This window comes from Bactrocera oleae, chromosome 4 (genome assembly GCF_042242935.1).
Source record: "Bactrocera oleae isolate idBacOlea1 chromosome 4, idBacOlea1, whole genome shotgun sequence".
Lineage (NCBI taxonomy): Eukaryota > Metazoa > Arthropoda > Insecta > Diptera > Tephritidae > Bactrocera > Bactrocera oleae.
The window spans coordinates 48,752,695-48,772,710 of record NC_091538.1 but is presented as its reverse complement, the minus strand read 5'-3'; the positions used below and the strand labels follow the sequence as shown (position 1 = coordinate 48,772,710).

Sequence of the window (20,016 nt, the reverse complement as noted above, 5' to 3'; positions counted from 1 at the left end):
GCCACAGTATTTAGTCGAAATAACCTGCAGAGGTGTACTACGTGGCTTTCCCACGATGTCATAAAAAATTACACAAAATTGAAGGAAAAAGTATGGAACTAGTGGCGGGAATTCCAAGAGGGAGAAGTCACCTAAAGCCAAAGTCATCATAATATATCGTCAAATGAAACAGTTTTCCATACAGGGAAGAAAAGGATGTATGCAAAATTTCCAAATCTCTCAAAACCTGAGGAAGTGCTTCGCGTATACACCGACAGACGGACATGGCTAAAGCGACTCAGCTCCTCATGTCGATTATTTATATATATATTTGACGGAGCCTCCGACTTTTCTTTCTGAGTGTTACAAACTTCATCACAAACTTAATATACCTTGTTCAGGATATAAAAAAACTCGTCAGGTCAATAATGAATATATAGCGATCCCCAAAAACCTAGACGTGATTTAAACAAAATTATTGTATATTAATATCAATGATTTTTTATTTAGATTTAGGAAAAAAAGAAGTAAAGAGTAGACTCTCAACTTTTATGAAGAAATAAATCACAATTTCTAAAACTAATATTAAACTGATCGTTTTTAAACAAGGCCATAAAAATAAGTTAAGCAAAATTAATTTTTCTCTCTAAGAGAGAGTACCTCTAAGTTTTGAGTACCCAATATTTTTCATTGTAAAAATACTTCCAAATATGCTTATGCTACATTTCTGGCTGCCAGTGTGTTAAATTTATCAGGAGATAACCAAAAATGTTTAAACAGCTGTTTCATTTTATTTCCGAATGAAGAAATGAATGTAACAAAAAAATGTCTGTTTACTTTTTCTTTGTTTCGAATTTCATTTATATTTTTAAAATATATGAATTTTGCATTGAAAATTTTTAAAAAACGTAAACATGATTTTAAATATCTCACTACTATATTGTGCAAATTTTCGGTGAAATTAAGTCTACTAAATTACTAGGCTCGTGAAAATGAGCCACCACACGTTCCACATGCAGGTACCAACGCCGCATTCAACGCCAATGACCTGTCCCAGTTGTGGTGAATCTATTTGTACGACAGTTGAATATCGGCCGAGTATTAAGACACACATAATCGCCTTGATACTCTGTCTTATGTGGTGAGTATGTTTGTGGGCAAATTATTCATGCAAATTTGAATTATTATTAGACGGAGAAAGCTCTTTCAGCTCTCTCTTTCAAAGTTGCAGTTTAGCTCGACAACTATTGTCGTAGTTGTCTGGAATAAAGCGAGTTAATATCATCTAATTCAATCAGATTTAGCAAGATTAGAATTGCAACACATTTGGGTTTAACCACTGGCCATTCAGGCCCCATGGCTGGACTCGATATAAGTGATAGTTCAAGGGTGATATATGAAAGTTTTGATTTATGTTTGGAGCCTTTTATACCCTGAACAAGGTATATTAAGTTTTCCAAGAAGTTTGTAATACCTTGAAGGAACTGTCAAGCAGCGTAACGAGCTGAGTTGATTTAGCCATGTACGTATGCATGTATATATATGTATATACGCGAACTAGACTTTCAGTTTTGGAGAACATACAAACTGAACGATCAAAGTCAAGTTCTTGTATGAAAACCTATTTATTTGTGAAGAGTAGTCTAGATTCGGTGCAACCGATGTTAGCGTTCTCCCTTGTTTTCAGTATAAATTTTATTTAGCTTAATTATAATAGCGTTCTTCTACTCTCCTTCTCTACAGTTGCTGGCCTTGCGTGTGTTTACCCTACTGTATGAAGTCCTGTCAGAATGCCAATCACTATTGTCCCAATTGTGACGCATACATTGGCACATACAAAAATTAACAAAATAATAACCAAAGCGGAAAATAAGAAGCTAAAGCAAAATGAAACAAACTCTTTTTAGAAACATCTTTAAAAAAATAAGTAGTAGCCTAGAGCTGCATAAGAAAATGGATAATAAATGCTTCATTACATCTTAGCTATATACATATATATTATATATAATGTGAACTAATATTTGGATAAAATTAGAAACTTTTTTAAAAATACAAAATATTATTAATTTGCCATCGAAAACTGAAAACATTTCGAAATGTATGTAATCATGTATATACGTATATTCAATGATCACGCATTTAAGAAAGTCTTCTCGTAAGTAATGTGGAGATATTTTATTTTTACATAAAATAAGCAACGATCGATAAAATTAAACCGGAGGGATTAATCCTGATATAACCACATGTCGTATGTAAGGAGTTTCTTAAATTTCTCAGGAAAAGTATTTAGAAAGCTTTATATGTACAGCTATTTTGGAATAGAGTTGCCATCTCACAGAATATAAAATTAAAAAATATAAAAAAATTGTATCCGAATAGAGAGTTTCAAAAAAGCAAATTCGCAGAGTTTTATTTTAAATATGTCTTGGCATATTGTTATCCCTAATCGAAAGATGGAAACTAATGTGAAACAATATTAAAATAGATTAAAAATTTTCACCCGATTTTATCCATTTTAGGCAAAAAGATACACTGTTATTAGAAAAACACGCTCTCTCAATTTCACTAAAATAACTCACATATTGGCCGATATGTGATATGGTATAAAGTCAACTGGAAGTTCTAAAATCTTTAAATTAGCTATAAGGAGACTAAGGGAAGTATTGATCCAATTCACCCCATTTTCGACACAAGGGTATACTATTCTCAAAAAAACATTTTCCAACGTTTTCGACAAAAAAGTCAGCCATACGTACTGGAGTCCACATATCAGAAGGTTGGCATACTTTTAAAGTGATTATTTTGAAATGAGTGTGAATTCAGAAAAAGGCTTTTATTTTGACAAAAATTATTATACAAGTGAGTGAATACATTGCAAATTTGAAATGAAAGGAAAACATACGGCAAATTTGGCTAGACACATACAAAGAAAGCACGCCGACGTTTCAGAGAAGATCGTTGGCGATATTTCGAAGAAGAAATTCCAAAAGCACTCTACATTAAAATTTCTTTCATTGACAGTCTACATTTTTTCATGCTACATATGTATTTATATGCATAATATAATAACTATTGGTATCTTCCATGCTAGGTATATTAAATGTATTTAGTTTTTTAATCAACGCTGAAAAGTTTTAATACATACAATATTTTACACGAATTTGATCTCAATTATGAAGCCTTTTATTTCCGTAGATACATAATTGCATGTATGTATATACATAGCATATCAATATATCAATTAGTATAAAAACTGAATAATTTGAACCGAACCGATACTCATACACCGATTCTTGAATCGGTATAAGTAGTTTCTGATTGGTTCGACCGCTGAACCGAACAGCATCGATTTTTGTAGTGGTTTGCAGCTCTGCTATTTACAATGATATCGTCGTGGACACTTTGCCGAATATATGGCTCCATGTGTGTGTTAGCTTAGAAAAAATTAGGTGCAAATTTTTAAAATAGTTTTTTTAATATCAAAAGTAAATTCAAACAGTCCAGACCTTCCTTGACTAGTATTAACTCATTAAAATGTTTTTTGACCTTCCGGTTGATACCATCTCTATATTAGCAATATGTTCAACTCTTGAACGGAATTAAAAATTGGTGTAACCCCATTTCCTTGCCTGTTAGCCCAATATATCGAATTTCAGCCCACATTAGTAATATGATGAGTATAGATATTGGTGTTAACAAAGTTATACTTGTAGTATAAATACCTCGGGCATGAAGGAAAATATAATAATGAAAAATTACCTATGGTATAACTTTTGATCCTTGAAAATTTCAAAAGTATAGATTAATCGATTATACCCGAATGTAGCCGTTACTTACTTTAAATAATTAGATTTATAGGAGATTTAAAAGTTTACTTTTAAAACTAAAATTTAACCGGTTTTTATTTACATCAATTATACAATTATTATTTACATTATACATCTTCTAATACTCGTTCTAATAACTGGTGTCAGCTTATGTAAATATATTTATATATGTACGTCTCTATAAATTTTTATTAAATTGCTATAATATTTTTGGGAGACTGAAAAAGGCACTATTATAAAACTGTAAGTGTGTTAGAACTTTCACACAACGTTCTCAGCAACGTGTTGCAGGGAATTAGTCATATATGTATGTAACATATGTATTGTATGTGGCTATATTGGCAAGTGAAACAGTGTTGACATACCTCAAACAACAGGAGATTATCAATGTAGTTTGGAGCGCCAACAAGCAACGACGTGTTGTCGGAATATTGCCAAGAAATTCGGAGCGTAAAACATACAAAAAGAAAGTAAGTGAAGATTTCGATTCGATGCGGTGCCGTCATCTTCCGAGATGTGATATATTTTTTTATATTGTAAAGTGTTAAATAATTTTTAAACATTGATAAGTTTCAAAGTGAAATGAGAAAAAAATCATATATAATAATATAATTGATTTACTCTGATCTGGATTTGGCAAGGTCAAAAGTAAATACTTGAATATGGAGACAAGAGTCTTGTTGATGAATGAGCTAAATTCATGTTGCTCAGTGTACAAAGTGCTTGAATTGCAAACTGTAATGGGGGAGAAAACATATTTACATAGGTCGCACCAGGATCCTTTGCTATTTTTCTTTCGATAAAGTTATCATATTGAACAAAAGTTAATCCACAGCTTGCTTGAAAGCAGTTTTCTCTCCCTAGAATCTACTTTCCTGAACTCCTTTTTCAGTATTCTCAATGATTTCGTAGTAGTAATTTTATCGGAAATAGAAAGTTTTCAGCACAAATGTTAGGTTAGCTAAGGTTAAATGGTCGATTCTAACAGGAATCTCCCTTGAACAGCTTATAGTTGGCCCACTGTAGTACAAGTAAGAACTATTAGGATTGGGGCAAGACGAACTTTGATAAGCGCAAGTAGTACAATACTTGTAGATCTTTTATGTTCTAGTCTAGGCCAGAAGGATCTGGAAAAAGCACAAATGTACTAGCTTTCAAAAATTAGTATAATATAATATAAATAGTATATATATTGCCAGTGTGCCGGGTTATATATATTATAGTTTAACCGTTACCAAAACTCATATTGATGGTTTCATATTCACAATATATCATATACTGGCGAAAGTATTGATGTACATACTATATATTATATAAAATAGTCGGCGCCAAAATTGCATTATTACAGTAATCAAGTAATAAGAACACTTGCATCTCGTGCTTCTCTCATTTCGGCTGACTCTTCTAACGACAGACAATTATCCATACATTTTTAACCGCCAACGTGTCGCGGGCATGTTTACCGACGAAAGTACAAAAAACTTTGTGGCGCCGAAAATTCAATAAGTAGGTGAATTTTGTGGGTTGACATTATGGCGTCATCTCTGAAGACGGAGCATATTTCACTTACACTAAATATAATATATACATATGTACCTACATAAGTTTATATTTACGGACGGTTGCATATTCAATATGTATAAAAATAAATTTCAGTTTAATTGATCGAGTGACTCGAGATGTGCTTTTAATTAATGCTTAAGCTTGCTCGTATATAAAAATAATTAAAATTCAAATTTAGAAGAAATTAATACTTAACGTATGTTGTGTGTTTATTAAAAAAATATTAGCTGTCATCAATTTGTTTAACCTCTGCTCTCTTGTTAAACATTTAAAATTTAAAAGCAACAACAAAGTGGTTGTTTTTTTAATGTATACCAATTGTTTGTTCGATTTGACACTTTCTAGGTTTTAATGAATTTTTTTAAGTAAAGGAATTATATATTCTTTAGTCTAAAATGAGAACAAGCGAGCTAAATATGTTAGTCAAGATACTCGCAAGCGACACTGGCCACTAGGAACCTAATTTCTCTTTATATAAACTGAAAATGGCATTACATATAGATAATCTATGTATATATATATAAAAGAAAGTCGAGTTAGCTACACTATTTATTACTCAAGAGCGGCCGATTTGGCTAAAAACTTGTGGGAAGGTAGCTTAGAACCAATGGACGGATACAGGATAATTTTAATCTTTTTGTGTTAAAAGTCAAAACAATTATATTATATATCAAGCATGTGTTCAAATTTCATGTAAGAATCATTTGCATATGTATTTTATTATAGCTAGCACAGAAATTTTTTTATACATATATATGTATGTTGTATATGGATTTTACTAATTGTTGTAACTGAACAAAGCGGTTTCTATTCTTGCACACAACATGTGGAAACGACAAGGCATTTATACAGGTTGGTTTGAAAGTTTCTATTTTCACAAAGAAATAGCACTACTAGCTCCAATTTTTTTCAAGTTGGTTCATCTCTACAAGTCATTCAGTTAATTTATTTTTTTGTTTGCAAGTCATTTGAAGTTTTTTAATATGGAAAAAATTTAATATCGCGCAGTGATTACATTCTAATTAAGTAATTAATAAGTTAATTTTACCTTCACTCACCGTTAGCAAATAATAATTAAAAAAGAAAAAGGATCGATTTAGGCGGGTGCTCAAAGAACTGATCGCTAGCGAGTCGATGAAAAAAAGGGAAGCGGGATCCTTCTTTTAGTCCCTTATATACCTGTTGATGTCTTCATGGTGGTGTGATCGGCGTTAAGTTGTATTTGTGTGCGTGTTGGTGCATGGTGTAGTGATGTGGAATGTATGGTAAGTAGGTGTGGTGATGTGGATGTGAATTGGTGTAGTGTGACAGTGTCTTACGGTGAGGGGGGATTGAGTGGTCATTTAGCCATCCCGCCCCCCCCTAGGCAAATTATTAGCCTAGTAGTCGCTGCAGCTGTTGTAACGTTTCCACAACGCTGCTCAGTCCATTGGAACGACGTGGTTGCGGTCTAGGCTGTCGACGCCGTGGTGTTACATTCCGCGGGCGTACCGCACGAGGTAGGGGATCGAGGTCCTGTTGCGCGGCTTCGCAGAGTAGGTGTCCGACCAACGTCGCGCCTCGAGGTGCGATGAAGTAGTGTGTGATGTGGTCTGCTGCAAATTTGGCACAGACCCGTGGACACACACTCTTGAGTCCCATGCGTGTGCGATAGGCAGTTTAGCCAGTGTCCGTGTGCCTGGGCAACTTGTTGTCGTTGCAACGGTCGCATACTTCTGAAAATCCCACAATGTTGCAGGCGATGTGGGCGCCGACAAATGGGACATCGTATACGATGTGCCTCTGAAGGCGGCGATGATAGCGTCGGTGAAGGTCGCGTGCCCCCGCGAGGAACTGGTGCTGACATCGGTGTCGTTGCAGGTGCGCTTGCAGGGGCAGTTGCAACTGCAGATCGGGGCATTGGGGTAGGCCCCGTGCGTGGCACGTTGGTAGCCGACCGCACAGTTGGCGTGGGAGTAGTTCGCGTATCCACATCCATGTTAATCTGTATGAAAGAGTTGTTTAATTATGCAGACTTGTCATATAAAGGATATGGATGATCGTGTCACGTTATGTGGCATGAATGGGTCATCGTATTGATCGACCATTTTTTTATTAGTTATTTGTTATTTTTAACGGTTATTAACGAGTTTTTCGGTTTTTTGCTTATTGATTTGATTATTTTATTGGATTGCGGTAGTATCGGTTGATTGTTTGCGATTTGCTGTGTCACTATTATCGGCGGTTGGGAGAAAGCATAGCTTCACGAGCTGTCTGGTTATCATTCCGCTTTGTGTACGAAGATCAACCACTCGTATGTGACCGTATGTGATAGAAAAGCTACATTACGGCTCCATGTAGCTTTTCTATGCGCCCAAGCCGCCATTCGGTAGGAGGTAGACAATCATCATGGATGATGACACAATCTCCAAGTTTTGGTGCTTGTTCAGGAGTCTTCCAACGGTATCGTTTATGGAGATCCTTTATGTATCGTGATGGAGAATTTTAATTCTTTCCCAGCGATTTAATAAGGATAGCGACTCCACGCCTGGCTCAGGTATGGCCAGAATGGGTGTTCCTTTGAGAAAGTGCCCTGGAGTTAAGGCTGTGAAATCGGAGGGATCTTGCGAAAGGATTGTAAGAGGCCTGGAATTGAGAACGGCTTCACTTCGAATTAATAATGTCGTGAATTCTTCGTAATTGAATTTGTAATTTCCAGCTACTTTTTTTAAGTGGGATTTGAAGCTCTTTACAGCTGATTCCCATGAACCACCCATATGAGGAGCGCTTGGGGGGATGAATTGCCAATTAATGCCTTGGGGCGCGTACTTTTGTACAATCTCAGGTGAGACTTGGTCCACAAATTGTTTTTCGGTGGCTCTTTGAGCGCCGATAAATGTTTTACCATTATAACTCATGATCTTGGATGGAAAGCCGCGTCGACCGACGAAGCGAGCAAATGCCGCAAGGAAAGCCTCCTTCGTCAGATTAGTACAAAGCTCAAGGTGCACTGCTTTTGTCGTAAAACAGACAAAAACAGCCACATAGCCTTTCATCAGAGTGGGAGACCTTAACATGGACGCCTTCATTTGAAAAGGCCCAGCAAAATCGACACCTGTGATAGAGAAAGGCAGAGCAAAGTTGCAGCGTTCCGGGGGAAGTGCTGCCATAATCTGTGTTCGCATCTTTTGCTTGTGCGTGGTACAGATTTTGCACAAGAAAATGCACTTCCTTATTTGAGGCTTAAGTCGGGGAATGCAAAATTCTTGGCGGACCATATGTTGCATGAGATGATGTTCGGCATGAAGCATTAATATGTGGATATAATTGATTAGTAATGTGGCAAGTTGAGACTTCTCTGGTACAATTATAGGATGGCGTTCGTTATACGTTAGGCTTGAATTGGCAAGCCGACCATTCACACAAAGAAGTCCTTTCGTGTCGAGGAATGGGTTTAGAACTAAGAGTGAACTCCTTGTCAATGGGTTTTGATTCTCTTAATAGTGTTATATCGCGGCTGAAGTAGCGCGTTTGAGTTGATGCGATTAGAGCGACCTTTGCCTTTTGCAATTCTAGGTGCGTCAATGTATCGCATTGGGGGTACTCTGAGGGAACTCCCTTAATTTTAATTTTAAGTCGCTCTATGAACTTTAATATAGAGGCGATTACTCTGAGGGCTCGGGAGAACGATGAAAATCTCCTCAAGGATGTCAGTATTCTCCACTGCTGTGTGAAAGGAGTCGATTTTTCGACTTTCTGGGGCTATTATATTGCGCATGGGCGATTGTGGCCAAGAATCGGGAGATTATGTTAACCATCGGGGACCATTCCACCAGAGGGTGCTGGTGGTAAAGTGCAGCGGTTTGCACCCTCTTGTACCTAGATCGGCAGGATTGTCAGCACTGGCTACGTGTCGCCAAGTTGCTGATCCCACTAGGTCAAGTATTTGAGACGTTCGATTAGAAATATACGTCTTCCATGCATGTGGTGGTTTTTCTAACCAGGCTAGTACAATTTCAGAATCGGACCACAGATACAATTTGTATTTTGCCATATTTAAATGCATTCGCACCATGGATACTAGTTTGGCTAGTAGTAGCGCTCCGCACAGTTCAAGTCGTGGCAGACTTATTGTTTTTAACGGAGCTACTTTTGCTTTTGCCACTAGCAAGTGGCTTGTGGTCGCAAAGTCGCTTTGTGTGCGAACATATTATATATAGTTGCGCAATATGCCTTTTCAGAAGCGTCACAGAAGCCGTGTAGTTCGACTTTGTGCTCCGGGGCATAATTTACCCATCGTGGGATTTGTATCTGTGAGATATCGTTTAGATTGTTTGCAAACTGGGACCACTTTTCTAAACGAAGTGGTTTTACTTGTTCGTCCCAGTCGGTTCCATCTAGCCATAATTCTTGTATTAGAATTTTTGCTTGTATCATAACTGGCGAAAGCCATCCTGCGGGATCGAAAAGTTTCGCCACAGAGGATAGAATTTGTCGCTTCGTTATGGCGGATAATGCAGATATTGACTCTCTAGTGTATGAAAACTAGTCAAATGTCGCATTCCATTGGATCCCCAGAGTTTTTGTTGTACTTTCCTTTTCGAATTTAAGGTGGTTCGCCGTTATCTTTTTCAACTGAAACCCTGCGGTTTTGAGGGCTTTCCCCACTTGTGATAGTGACTCGTATGCTTGTGGAAGACTGTGACTTCCATACAGGATATCGTCTACATACGTTTGTGTTTTTAACACCTGGGTTGCCAGAGGAAATTCTGACTTGGTGTTTTCTGCCAATTCGTGCAATGTTCGAATGGCTAGATAAGGAGCACAGTTGACGCCAAAGGTAACTGTTTTTAATTTATAGTCGCGGAGTGGACTATTGGGGGATTTTCGGAAAATAATTCGCTGAAAATCCTGATCGTCTTTATGTACGACTATTTGTCTATACATTTTTTCGACGTCTCCGTTGAATACGTATTTGAATATACGCCAATTTAAAATGAGTAGCATTAAATCTGGTTGGAGCGTGGGTCCCGTAAATAGGATATCATTTAGGGAATTCCCCAAGCTGGTGGATCTTGATGCATTAAAGACAACTCTTACTTTAGTTGTGTTTTTGTCTGGCTTTACCACTGCATGATGAGGCAAGTAAAATGAGTAATATTTGCCATTTATGATTTTTTCGTATGGGCTTACTTCCTCCAATGTGGTCTAAATGGAGGTATTCTTTTAACACGCCATCGTATTCTGGCTTAAGCTCACCTTTTTTAAGTAAGTTTTTTTCCATACTTATTAACTGCTGTATTGCAGAGGTGCGAGAGTGACCCAGGGCGAGTGTGTTAGGAAATTGTTGTTTTAGTGGTAGTCGTACGACATACCGACCATTACCTGATCTAGTAGTTGTGGCTTTGTAAAAGTCTTCACAATACTGATCTTCTGGGGTTGTAATTGATATAGGGGGGAGCTCATCTAACTCCCAAAATTTCTTTAATTGTGAATTGAGGTATTCGTTTGAGATTTCCTCAACCTGAGGATCCAACCGAAAATAGTATTTTGTGCTAATAGTGTATTTGAAATTTTCTCAATACCTTCGAGTATTATCTGTGGTATGAGATCGCTGCCTAATAGAAGGTCTATTTGAGCGGGAGTGTTGCAGTTGGGATCTGCTAGCTTTAGTTGTGAAACCTTTTGCCAATGCTTGCTATTTTTGTGATAGCTTGGAAGCATATTTTTAAGTTGCGGTAAGACTATAGCTTCTGCTTGTATGTGCTTATTCGCTTGGGGGGAAATTAAGGTAATGGGGCAGATTTTATTAGAGTTTTGAACTACTCTTCCGCCCATTCCTGTAATTTCAAAGTTGGCTTGTTTTGTTGGCAGTTGTAGCCTATTTTGTGCCCTAGACGCTATGAAAGATCGTTGTGATCCTTGGTCTATTAAGGCCCTAAGTTTAAACAGCTCTCCTCGGTGTTCGATGGAGACGACTGCTGTGGGTAGTAGTACCCTACTTTGGTTTTCGCTGTGTAGCGTTTGAGTTTTTAATGCCTTTGAGCAGCATGGTGCTTCTTGGCAATTATCGGGATTTCGCACTTCGGGATTTGCTGTTGCAACTAAACCCGTGGCTCTTTTCATATTTGCGCTGTTTGGGGGTGAGCTGGAAAATGTGTTGTAATGCAGCATTGAATGATGTCGTTTATGACAATAAACGCAATTAAATTTGCTTTCGCACTCTTTAAGTGTATGTGCATGTGATAGGCAATTTGTACAAAGTCTTTTTGTTCTCACAAAATTGTTCCTATCGACAATATTTAATTTTTTGAATTTATCGCAAGATTTAAGTTTATGCCCTCCTGTACACAGTTCGCATGACGTTTGTTTATACTGTTCGGACGTAAACGATTGATTTTTAAAAAAACTTCTATTTAAATGGTTATTGCTACTGGTTTGGGGTCTATTAAAGCTTCTATTGAGGTCGTTTTGAACGTTTTTAGTTCTAACTAGTTTTTTGTCTACCCTTTCTGCTATTTCATATTGGGTAGTTAGAAATTCTTTCATTTGCTGCCACGTTGGGCATTTTTACCGAGATGAGGGCGATTGCTCCCACAAAAGTAACGATTTTTCTGGTAATGCCGCGGTGCATATATTTACCAGAATAGGGTCCCAGCTGTCTGTGGGAATATTTTGTGTCGATAAAACCGACAAACAATTAGAAACAGTGGATTGTAGTCTAATAAATTTATCACTTGTTTCTTTCTGAATTTTAGGCAAGTTCATTAGTATCGTTACTTGTTTATCGACCAATATTCTTTCATTTTCGTATCTCGCTTTTAGAGCTTCCTAAGCCAGATTGAAATTATCATCCTTTTGTTTTGTATCGGAGGTGATACAATTTTTGTGCAGTTTGTTGGGTGGTTTATGTAAACGGCTGTAAACATGTCTCGGAAGGACGGCCATTGTTCATAACCACCATGAAAGATTTCTGTATCACATGTGGGCACCTTGAGATGGATGCCTGAATTTGACTCTTGACATTGAATTTGTGGCAGCTCTACTCTCGGATGTGGAGCAGGTGCTATGGCTTTAATTAATTTTAATTGATCCGAAATCATTGCTTTTGTTTCTTCAAACTGGTCTAAGCAGTTTTCGTACTTGGCGTAAGCCGAGGATTTAAAATTTTCAGGTAGATCTGAGTCGTCAGATTCTACTATTGCGTCATATGCTTGGAGACGTGTCCAGAAATTATCAAGCTTTTCCTTTTTGATTTCTAATACCGATTCAGAATTGTCCTGAATCGGCGAAGATGAAAATCGAGTGCAGTATCGTATTAGACTGTCACTCTCAGAGATAAATTTGGTGTATGAAATATCTTTCACCCGTTTTTGTTTTGTAGCACCTTGCTTTGAGTGTGTAGCTTCTGCAGGTGTACATGGACTCTTTTCTTCAGAAATCATTTTAGGTATTTTTAGCGACTGTGTTGCTTTGGATTCTTTTGAATCTGAGCTCATTTAGAAAATAAAGAAATAAATTTAAAATTCCTCAGTGACGACGGATGGAATTCAAGCTATATGCTTGTATATAACGAAACTCTTTTAAGTAAATAGAGTTTTTTTTTTCGACAAAATTAATTTTAACTTTCGTATATGTGTATAACCGCAAACTCTTTTAGTTAATAAGAGTTTTTAATTCGAATTAAGTTTCTTAAATACGCGGATTTAGTTTTTATAATTAATGGTCGTATTTATTTTATGTTTTTATGTCCTTATGTAGGGGTATGCATGATCAATGCACTTTGTACCTAGGTATACACGAATTATTGTGCTGAAATGTTTGTTCGCAATCCTGCTTGTGTTTGTTTGCCAAAGAACAAGGGGTATTGCGGGATATTTGCCAAAATGGACTTTGAAGCAATTTTTAGTTGAGAATTTTTTATTTTTTATTTTTTTATTTAGCTGTTAGCAAAAAAAAATAATTTTTTTTTTGTATTATGGAATTATTTATTTATTTGTTGCTAAGAATTAACCGCACCGTTCAATTAGTTTTAAAATGATCGATATTTAAACGATTAAATTTAATAAAAATATGTATTTGTACCCACTGTATATGGGTTATGTGAGCATAGGCAGATCGTATGCCGTATGTCCAAGTGTGTATGTGTATTACTTTGCACGCGTGATATTTTTCGGCGTGAGAGAAGAGTGTGGAGAAAAATAAAAATTGTAATACGCAGGTATTTTACCGACTGCGCTTATGTTAATATATTCTGATATAATGTATATGTAAAAATATAAGAGAATGCTTAGTTATAAGATTTATCGGTAAATGCAATTTGCTTATTGTTTGCCGATTGAAAGTATATATATGTATGTTTGTATTTTTGCCTTTTCGCTGTGGATTCTAGGTGTAATTGTTATTGTGCCTTTAGCTTACTTATCGTTACGCAGTCCTGCTTATTGCTTTATTAAGCCTAAGGGGTACTGCCGGAAATTCTTTGCAAGTAAATACTTGAATTTTTATTTTTTATTTTGTGGTTGTTGTGTGTATATATAGTATATACAAATGTAAGCACATAAGTTTAGGCAATCAATAATTTGTTAATATAATATATATATATACATATATGAGTAAATATAAGTATATATGTATATAAGTATATTAACCTGATTTTTTGTTTTTTATGTATCGGTTTTTTTAAATTTTCCGTTAACGTTAGGAAAAATTATAAGTATATAGTACTTCAATTTTTAGTTCCGTTTTTTTTTTTATATATATATTTTCCGTTAACGTTTCCTGTACCCGTGGTTTCAAACTGTTAAACGGATTTTCCTAGTTTTAATGGTATACAGGATTTACAAACATACATATATAATTAATAAGAAAAATGAAAACGATACACTCACTTTGTCTCGCCTCAAGGGGGTTTTGGGGAGAATGTAAGAGGTTTAATTTTTGAGGGTTTTTTGGGTTCCTTCTTTCCCAACTTCCTTCACTCCAGCTGTCCTGATGCCTGTTGTGCAGCTCTCTTCCTGTGTTTTGTTGTTGCTGGCTGCTGTATATTTTGTTTTTGATCTCGCGCCCGTTGTTGATTAATTTTTTTTTTGTATATTTTCGGGTTTCGCGCCGCGTTTAGATTTTTTTTATTTTTTGGTTTCGCGTCCGTTTGTTTTTGTGTTGAAGTAATTTTTGATTTTATGTGTTTTATATGTAACATATATATGTATATATTTCTTTATTCTATTACACTGCACTTTTTTTTCACTAACTGTCACTGCATCGTTTTGGGTTTTTTTTTGCACTTTGTCACTGCACTTTTTTTTAATAAATGCACCGGTTTTTTTCCATTGTTTGTTAAATTTTTTTTTTTCACATTATTTGTTGTTCACGTTACAATTTTTTGTTCACGTTATTTTAATATTTTTTTTTCTACTTTTATGTTTAGCTACCCATAGTGCCGTCCACTAGGGCTCGAAGGACCATAATTAAGTAATTAATAAGTTAATTTTACCTTCACTCACCGTTAGCAAATAATAATTAAAAAAGAAAGAGAGTCGATTTAGGCGGGTGCTCAAAGAACTGATCGCTAGCGGGTCGATGAAAAAAAGGGAAGCGGGATCCTTCTTTTAGTCCCTTATATACCTGTTGATGTCTTCATGGTGGTGTGATCGGTGTTAAGTTATATTTGTGTGCGTGTTGGTGCATGGTGTGGTGATGTGGATATGAATTGGTGTAGTGTGACAGTGTCTTACGGTGAGGGGGGATTGAGTGGTCATTTAGCCACATTCTTTGTTTTGAAATGTTTGAAAAAAAGTAAAAAGAAATTTATGAACAATTGTTAGAAGTGTATAAGGAGTCCTCACCTTCAAAATGCACCGTTGAATTTTGGGCTGGTGAATTTAAATGTGGTCGTACTAGACTTGAAGACGATCCACGCAAGGGACGACCAAGAACCGCAACCACATCAGAAATCATTGAGCAAATTTATAATATTGTTAGTGAAGATCCAAGTTTAACTAAGCGTGAAATTGCTAATTCTATGGGCAGCTCAGACGAATAAGTACTTCATATTTCACATGGAGACTTACATATGAAAAAGCTGTTTGGAAAGTTAGTGCCGCACGAGTTAACAATACCACAAAAACCGGATCGAAAACAAATTTCTCAGCATAATTTGGAGCATATTAGGCAGAATAAACCCGATTTTTGCGACGTTTTATAACTACGGATGAGACTTGGATCTAGTCACAACGATCAGCAAAGAAAATTAAGGCATCAGCAATCACAAAATATAACGAATTAAAGTACGAATTGCTTAAGCATCCACCGTATTCATCAGATTTGGCTTCCAGCGACAAATGTCTCTTCAGAAACCTAAAACAATTCCTTCTTGGAAAGCGTTTTTCGTTGAATGAAAGAGCTATAATATTAGGTCAAGTAAAAAGTTCGTTCGGTTTTTATCTAAGAGATGGCGTTATTGTCCATAGTACTAGTGTTACGTGTCACATCATGTCATACTATACGGCGCTGAAAACGTGTTTATTTGCGCTAAAAGTTTGTCTTTGACAGTTTTTCGATTGATTTACTCAGTTCGTTGTGAGCGCTCGTCAAAGATGGACACACAAAGAGAAAATTCGCTATATTTTACAATTTTTCTTCGATCAAGGCGAAAAAGCAGCCAAAGCGGCTGAAAAAATTAATTTAGTGTATGGGCCCGATACTGTAAACGAACGTGTAGCACAAAAGTAGTTTGCTAGGTTCCGTTCCGGTAATTTCGATGTCAAAGATGCACCACGCGTCGGGAGGCTTGTCGTCGAAAATTGCGATAAAATCATGGAAAAAGTGGAAACAGACTGTCACGTGAGCACTTATTTAATTGCTGAGGAAATAAAGATAAGCCAGAAACCCTTTGGAACCATTTGCATAACCTTGGATTCAAAAAGAAGCTCGATGTTTGGGTGTCACATGAACTAACGCAAAAAACATGATGGACCGAATTTCTATCTGGGAATCGCTGCAGAATCGCAACAAAATCGACCCGTTTCTAAAGCGGATTGTGACTGGCCATGAAAAATGTGTCACTTATGACAACATCGAGCGCAAACGGTCGTGGTCAAAGCCCGGGGAAGCGGCCCAGACGGTGGCCAAGACCGGATTGACGGCCAGGAAGGTTTTGCTGCTACTACGAGCTGCTCCCCTATGGCCAAACGCTCAATTGAGCCCTCTACTGCCAACAACTAGACCGGTTGAAGGCAGCACTCATCCAGAAGAGGCCATCTATGATCAACAGCGGCCGAATTGTGTTCCATTAGAACAATGCCAGGCCACACACGTCTTTGGTGACGCGCCAGAAGTTCCGGGAGCTCGAATGGCACCAAGTGATTACCATATTTTCCTGTCCATGGCGAACGCGCTTAATGGTGAGAAGTTGGCCTCAAGAGAGGCCTGTGAAAATTAGCTCTCCTAGTTTTTTTGCCAATAGGGACGCAGCCTTCTACGAGAGGGGTATAATGAGGTTGGCATCTGGTTGGCAACAAGTTTACAAACAAAACGGCGCATATTTGATTTTGACAAATTTACACAAAGTTATCATCTTTTGAAAAATCAATAAAAAACCGAACGAACTTTTTACTTAACCTAATATTACAGCCGTATATTTTGCAGAACTTGCAGAAAGTCATTATAGGGATGGCATAAAATTATTGGATGATCATTGAAATAAGTGTATTGAAGTTACGGAGATTATATTGAATAAAAAAATATATTCCGTACCAAAAACAGTATTTTTCATTTCTAGCGCAGAAACTTTTCTACCAACCTGTAATATCACAAAAGAAACCCGTATTCTCAGTTGCAACGTCAGGCATTGCGGCTACTTTACTTGATGATCGGCGAATGACGCACATGCATTCATAACAAACCAAAAACAGCATGTAACATAAACAAGTAAGGAAGGACTACGTTTCGGGTGTAACTGAACATTTCATGCTCTTGCTACTTACAAGAATAAAAGCCCGAAAATCTCCTTCAGGTCTTAACAAAATACTTAATTATGCATTATTCGATGAAATCGTGAATATTTACGATCAAATTTGGTATCTTCTTGACTTACATATATAATATTGAAAGCCATAAGATTAGACTTAGTTTTATTGCTATATTTTAGTTCCGGTCAGCTAAGGTTATATTGAAAACACCTTCAAATGAGATAAGTATATGTATGTATGTGATATTAACTCGACCGAAGATGCTAAATTTAATATGCGAGTATATTGAGTTGTGGAGGCCTGAGTCAAAATTCTTTCACGCATTTTCAAGACCAGTTGTTCAGTTCACATACAAATGTTTTCTAGTTAGTTTTCTTGAATTTTCCAAAACTGTAAGGTGTATCAACTATAATTGTTCCTCGATAGTGTTAAAGATGTTCATTCGTATCTTTGTTTTATACTCAGCTACTCTGATCTTTTTTGTTTTGTAAAAGTTAAAATGTAATATGTGGAGCTGTTTAAAAATCGTACAGAAATTTTTAAGTATTAGTTTGCGATCAAAATCGTCTCATTTGTGCGTACTCGCTAAACATATCTTTCGGCCAAATATTAGCTCTCAGAGACCAATCATTTTGATTAATATAAAAGTAGCTCTGAATTTAAATTGAAGTTCGCCAAACCTGATCGATGATCGATAATGTCTTCGCACGATCTGGAGAATTTTTTTGCCCACCATACAGAAACCTTAAGAGAACATATAATTCTACCCCATTATCATTAACTCTGACCCTTCTTTGTAAATAAATAATCCGTCCACGTTCATCCAAGGTTGGAAAACAATATAATTTTAACATATTTTTTGTGATTCCAGCTTTTGGCCGTGCGCTTGCTGCCTTTACTGCACCAAATGTGCTCGTAATGTCGAACATCGTTGCCCATCGTGCAACTCTTTCGTTGGAATTTACAAACATTGAAGTGGCTTATTAAGGATTACTAACAGTTATTGTCGTTGAAAACTACTATACTGTATATAAAGCGTATATATGTATATGTAGGTATATATTTAACCTTTTTATAATAATCTTTCAGAAAAATTGAGATTCCTTATATGAAATATGAAATATACATAAAAACTGGAATGCAATCTGGGGAGATAATGCTCTTTTTAAACGATATAAACCTTTCCGTTTTTTTGAATCCGTAATATTGTATGTGTAAGTATGGGAAGGTTTAAAGCAAGGTAAGTAACGAAAGTTTAAAGCAAGGTAAGTAACAAAGGTTTCCAATAAAAATGATAAGTAAGCTCTTGCTCAGACAGACTAGGTTTTAGGAACTAAGGAGGTAACTAATTCAACTAGATTACTTTGTTTTTGCTTCAAATTAGTCTCAGACATAGCGAACATTAGCGGACTAATAACTCATTAAGGGGTTATATTCACTTGCAAGTAAAACCAAACGCTATTTGAAATTTTTTTTTTTTTGAAGAAGCATTTCATATAATAAATAATGAATAAAATGTACATTTACAGAGTTTAATGTTTATTAATAGTCGGCGATCCATTATGGAAAATTTTGTATTGCCTTGATAGGAGATGCCCGATCTCCAGGGAGACCTCCGAACACAAACAAAATCATTTTTTGTTAGTGGCTTAAAAAAATTGGAACTATTATCTTAATCTAATTTTTTCGATCATTACCTAACAATTATATCTGGGAACTATGTAAGAAAATTGCCAGCTTATGGGTCCAGCCGTTCCGGAAAATTAACCTCACTGACTCTGAAAATTGCGTTTTCAGTGTTCTAGAACTTGTGCTAGGAATACCAAGAGAAGAAGAATTGTGTGTAGCTTTTGTTATTATTAACAAAAAAAAGCGCCAACCAATTCATTCGCTATTTCTGTTGTTGAGCTTAACAAAATTAACCGATTCATATCAAGTAGTAGAAATACTTAATTTAAAAATATTCGCTGGGTAATGCTCACTCTTACGTTTTGAGAAGAGCATAAAATGTTGCACTTTTTTCGGGGGAGAAGGCAACAGTCTGAGAAAAGAGCAAACGAAGCTAAACAAATTTGAGAAAATAACAAACAAATTTGATAGCCCGAGCATAGCGCAGAATGAATGCTACATTTTTGTGACAAAAGAAAAGAATATTAGATTAAACATCATTCAGAAAGAGAGAGAGAAAGAGAGACACAATTCTTAAAATATATGAGAAAGAGTTAAATAATGTCCTGTTTAAGGCACAAACTTTATTATTTCATTGTATTAGATCTCAGATTATGATCCCATTAGCCATGTGCCTCCACTTCTAGCTTCTGTTCAAATATCATATTATATGCCCTCGATTATACTTTCTCTACAAATCAATTAAATTCAAGGTAAACACTAAAACTGTTATTTCCCACCATTTTATTGATTTAAATTTTTTGCTGAGCTTTTGAAATATTTTCTAAGATAACTTTGAAAGATAAAAGGATAAATTACAAAATTATAATTGCACATGAGAGACATTGCATGCATTTTAATACAGTTTTATTTATTTTTGTATATATATAAGTGGGCACAATTTAAGTGCATATATACATATAAATATAATATGCTCAGTATATACATATGTTAATACCCATTAGAATGTAGATAATCATAAATGGCGCAACGAATGCAATGTCACCAATTAAATAGTTTTGAAACGT

The 20,016-nt window shown here is 36.0% G+C and overlaps 1 protein-coding gene and 1 long non-coding RNA gene across 3 annotated transcripts; both read left to right on the top strand.

Annotated features, from left to right (window-relative positions):
• Positions 1 to 812: 812 nt before the first annotated feature.
• Positions 813 to 2,036, top strand: LOC118681207 (lipopolysaccharide-induced tumor necrosis factor-alpha factor homolog). 2 transcript variants are annotated; one of them, XM_036364880.2, is made up of 2 exons: positions 813 to 1,120; positions 1,723 to 2,036. In XM_036364880.2, exons 1-2 carry the CDS (start codon positions 972 to 974, stop codon positions 1,823 to 1,825), a joined length of 252 nt encoding a protein of 83 aa, XP_036220773.2. In that variant the 5' UTR covers positions 813 to 971; the 3' UTR covers positions 1,826 to 2,036. The 2 variants fall into 2 exon arrangements, 1 of the variants encoding a protein (XP_036220773.2); XR_011396080.1 differs by lacking the exon at positions 813 to 1,120 and adding an exon at positions 1,208 to 1,501 and having other exon boundaries at positions 1,723 to 1,825.
• Positions 2,037 to 3,883: 1,847 nt separating this feature from the next.
• LOC138857002 (uncharacterized) lies at positions 3,884 to 18,499 on the top strand. The gene is made up of 2 exons (XR_011395983.1): positions 3,884 to 4,276; positions 18,192 to 18,499. It is a non-coding gene; the product is annotated as an uncharacterized lncRNA (long non-coding RNA).
• The last annotated feature ends 1,517 nt before the right edge of the window (positions 18,500 to 20,016 follow it).

Coding starts and splice junctions, on each gene's coding strand:
- LOC118681207 (XM_036364880.2), top strand. CDS start 972: ATGAGCCACCACACGTTCCACATGCAGGTACCAACGCCGCATTCAACG. Junction 1,121..1,722: donor TTGATACTCTGTCTTATGTG/GTGAGTATGTTT, acceptor CCTTCTCTACAG/TTGCTGGCCTTGCGTGTGTT.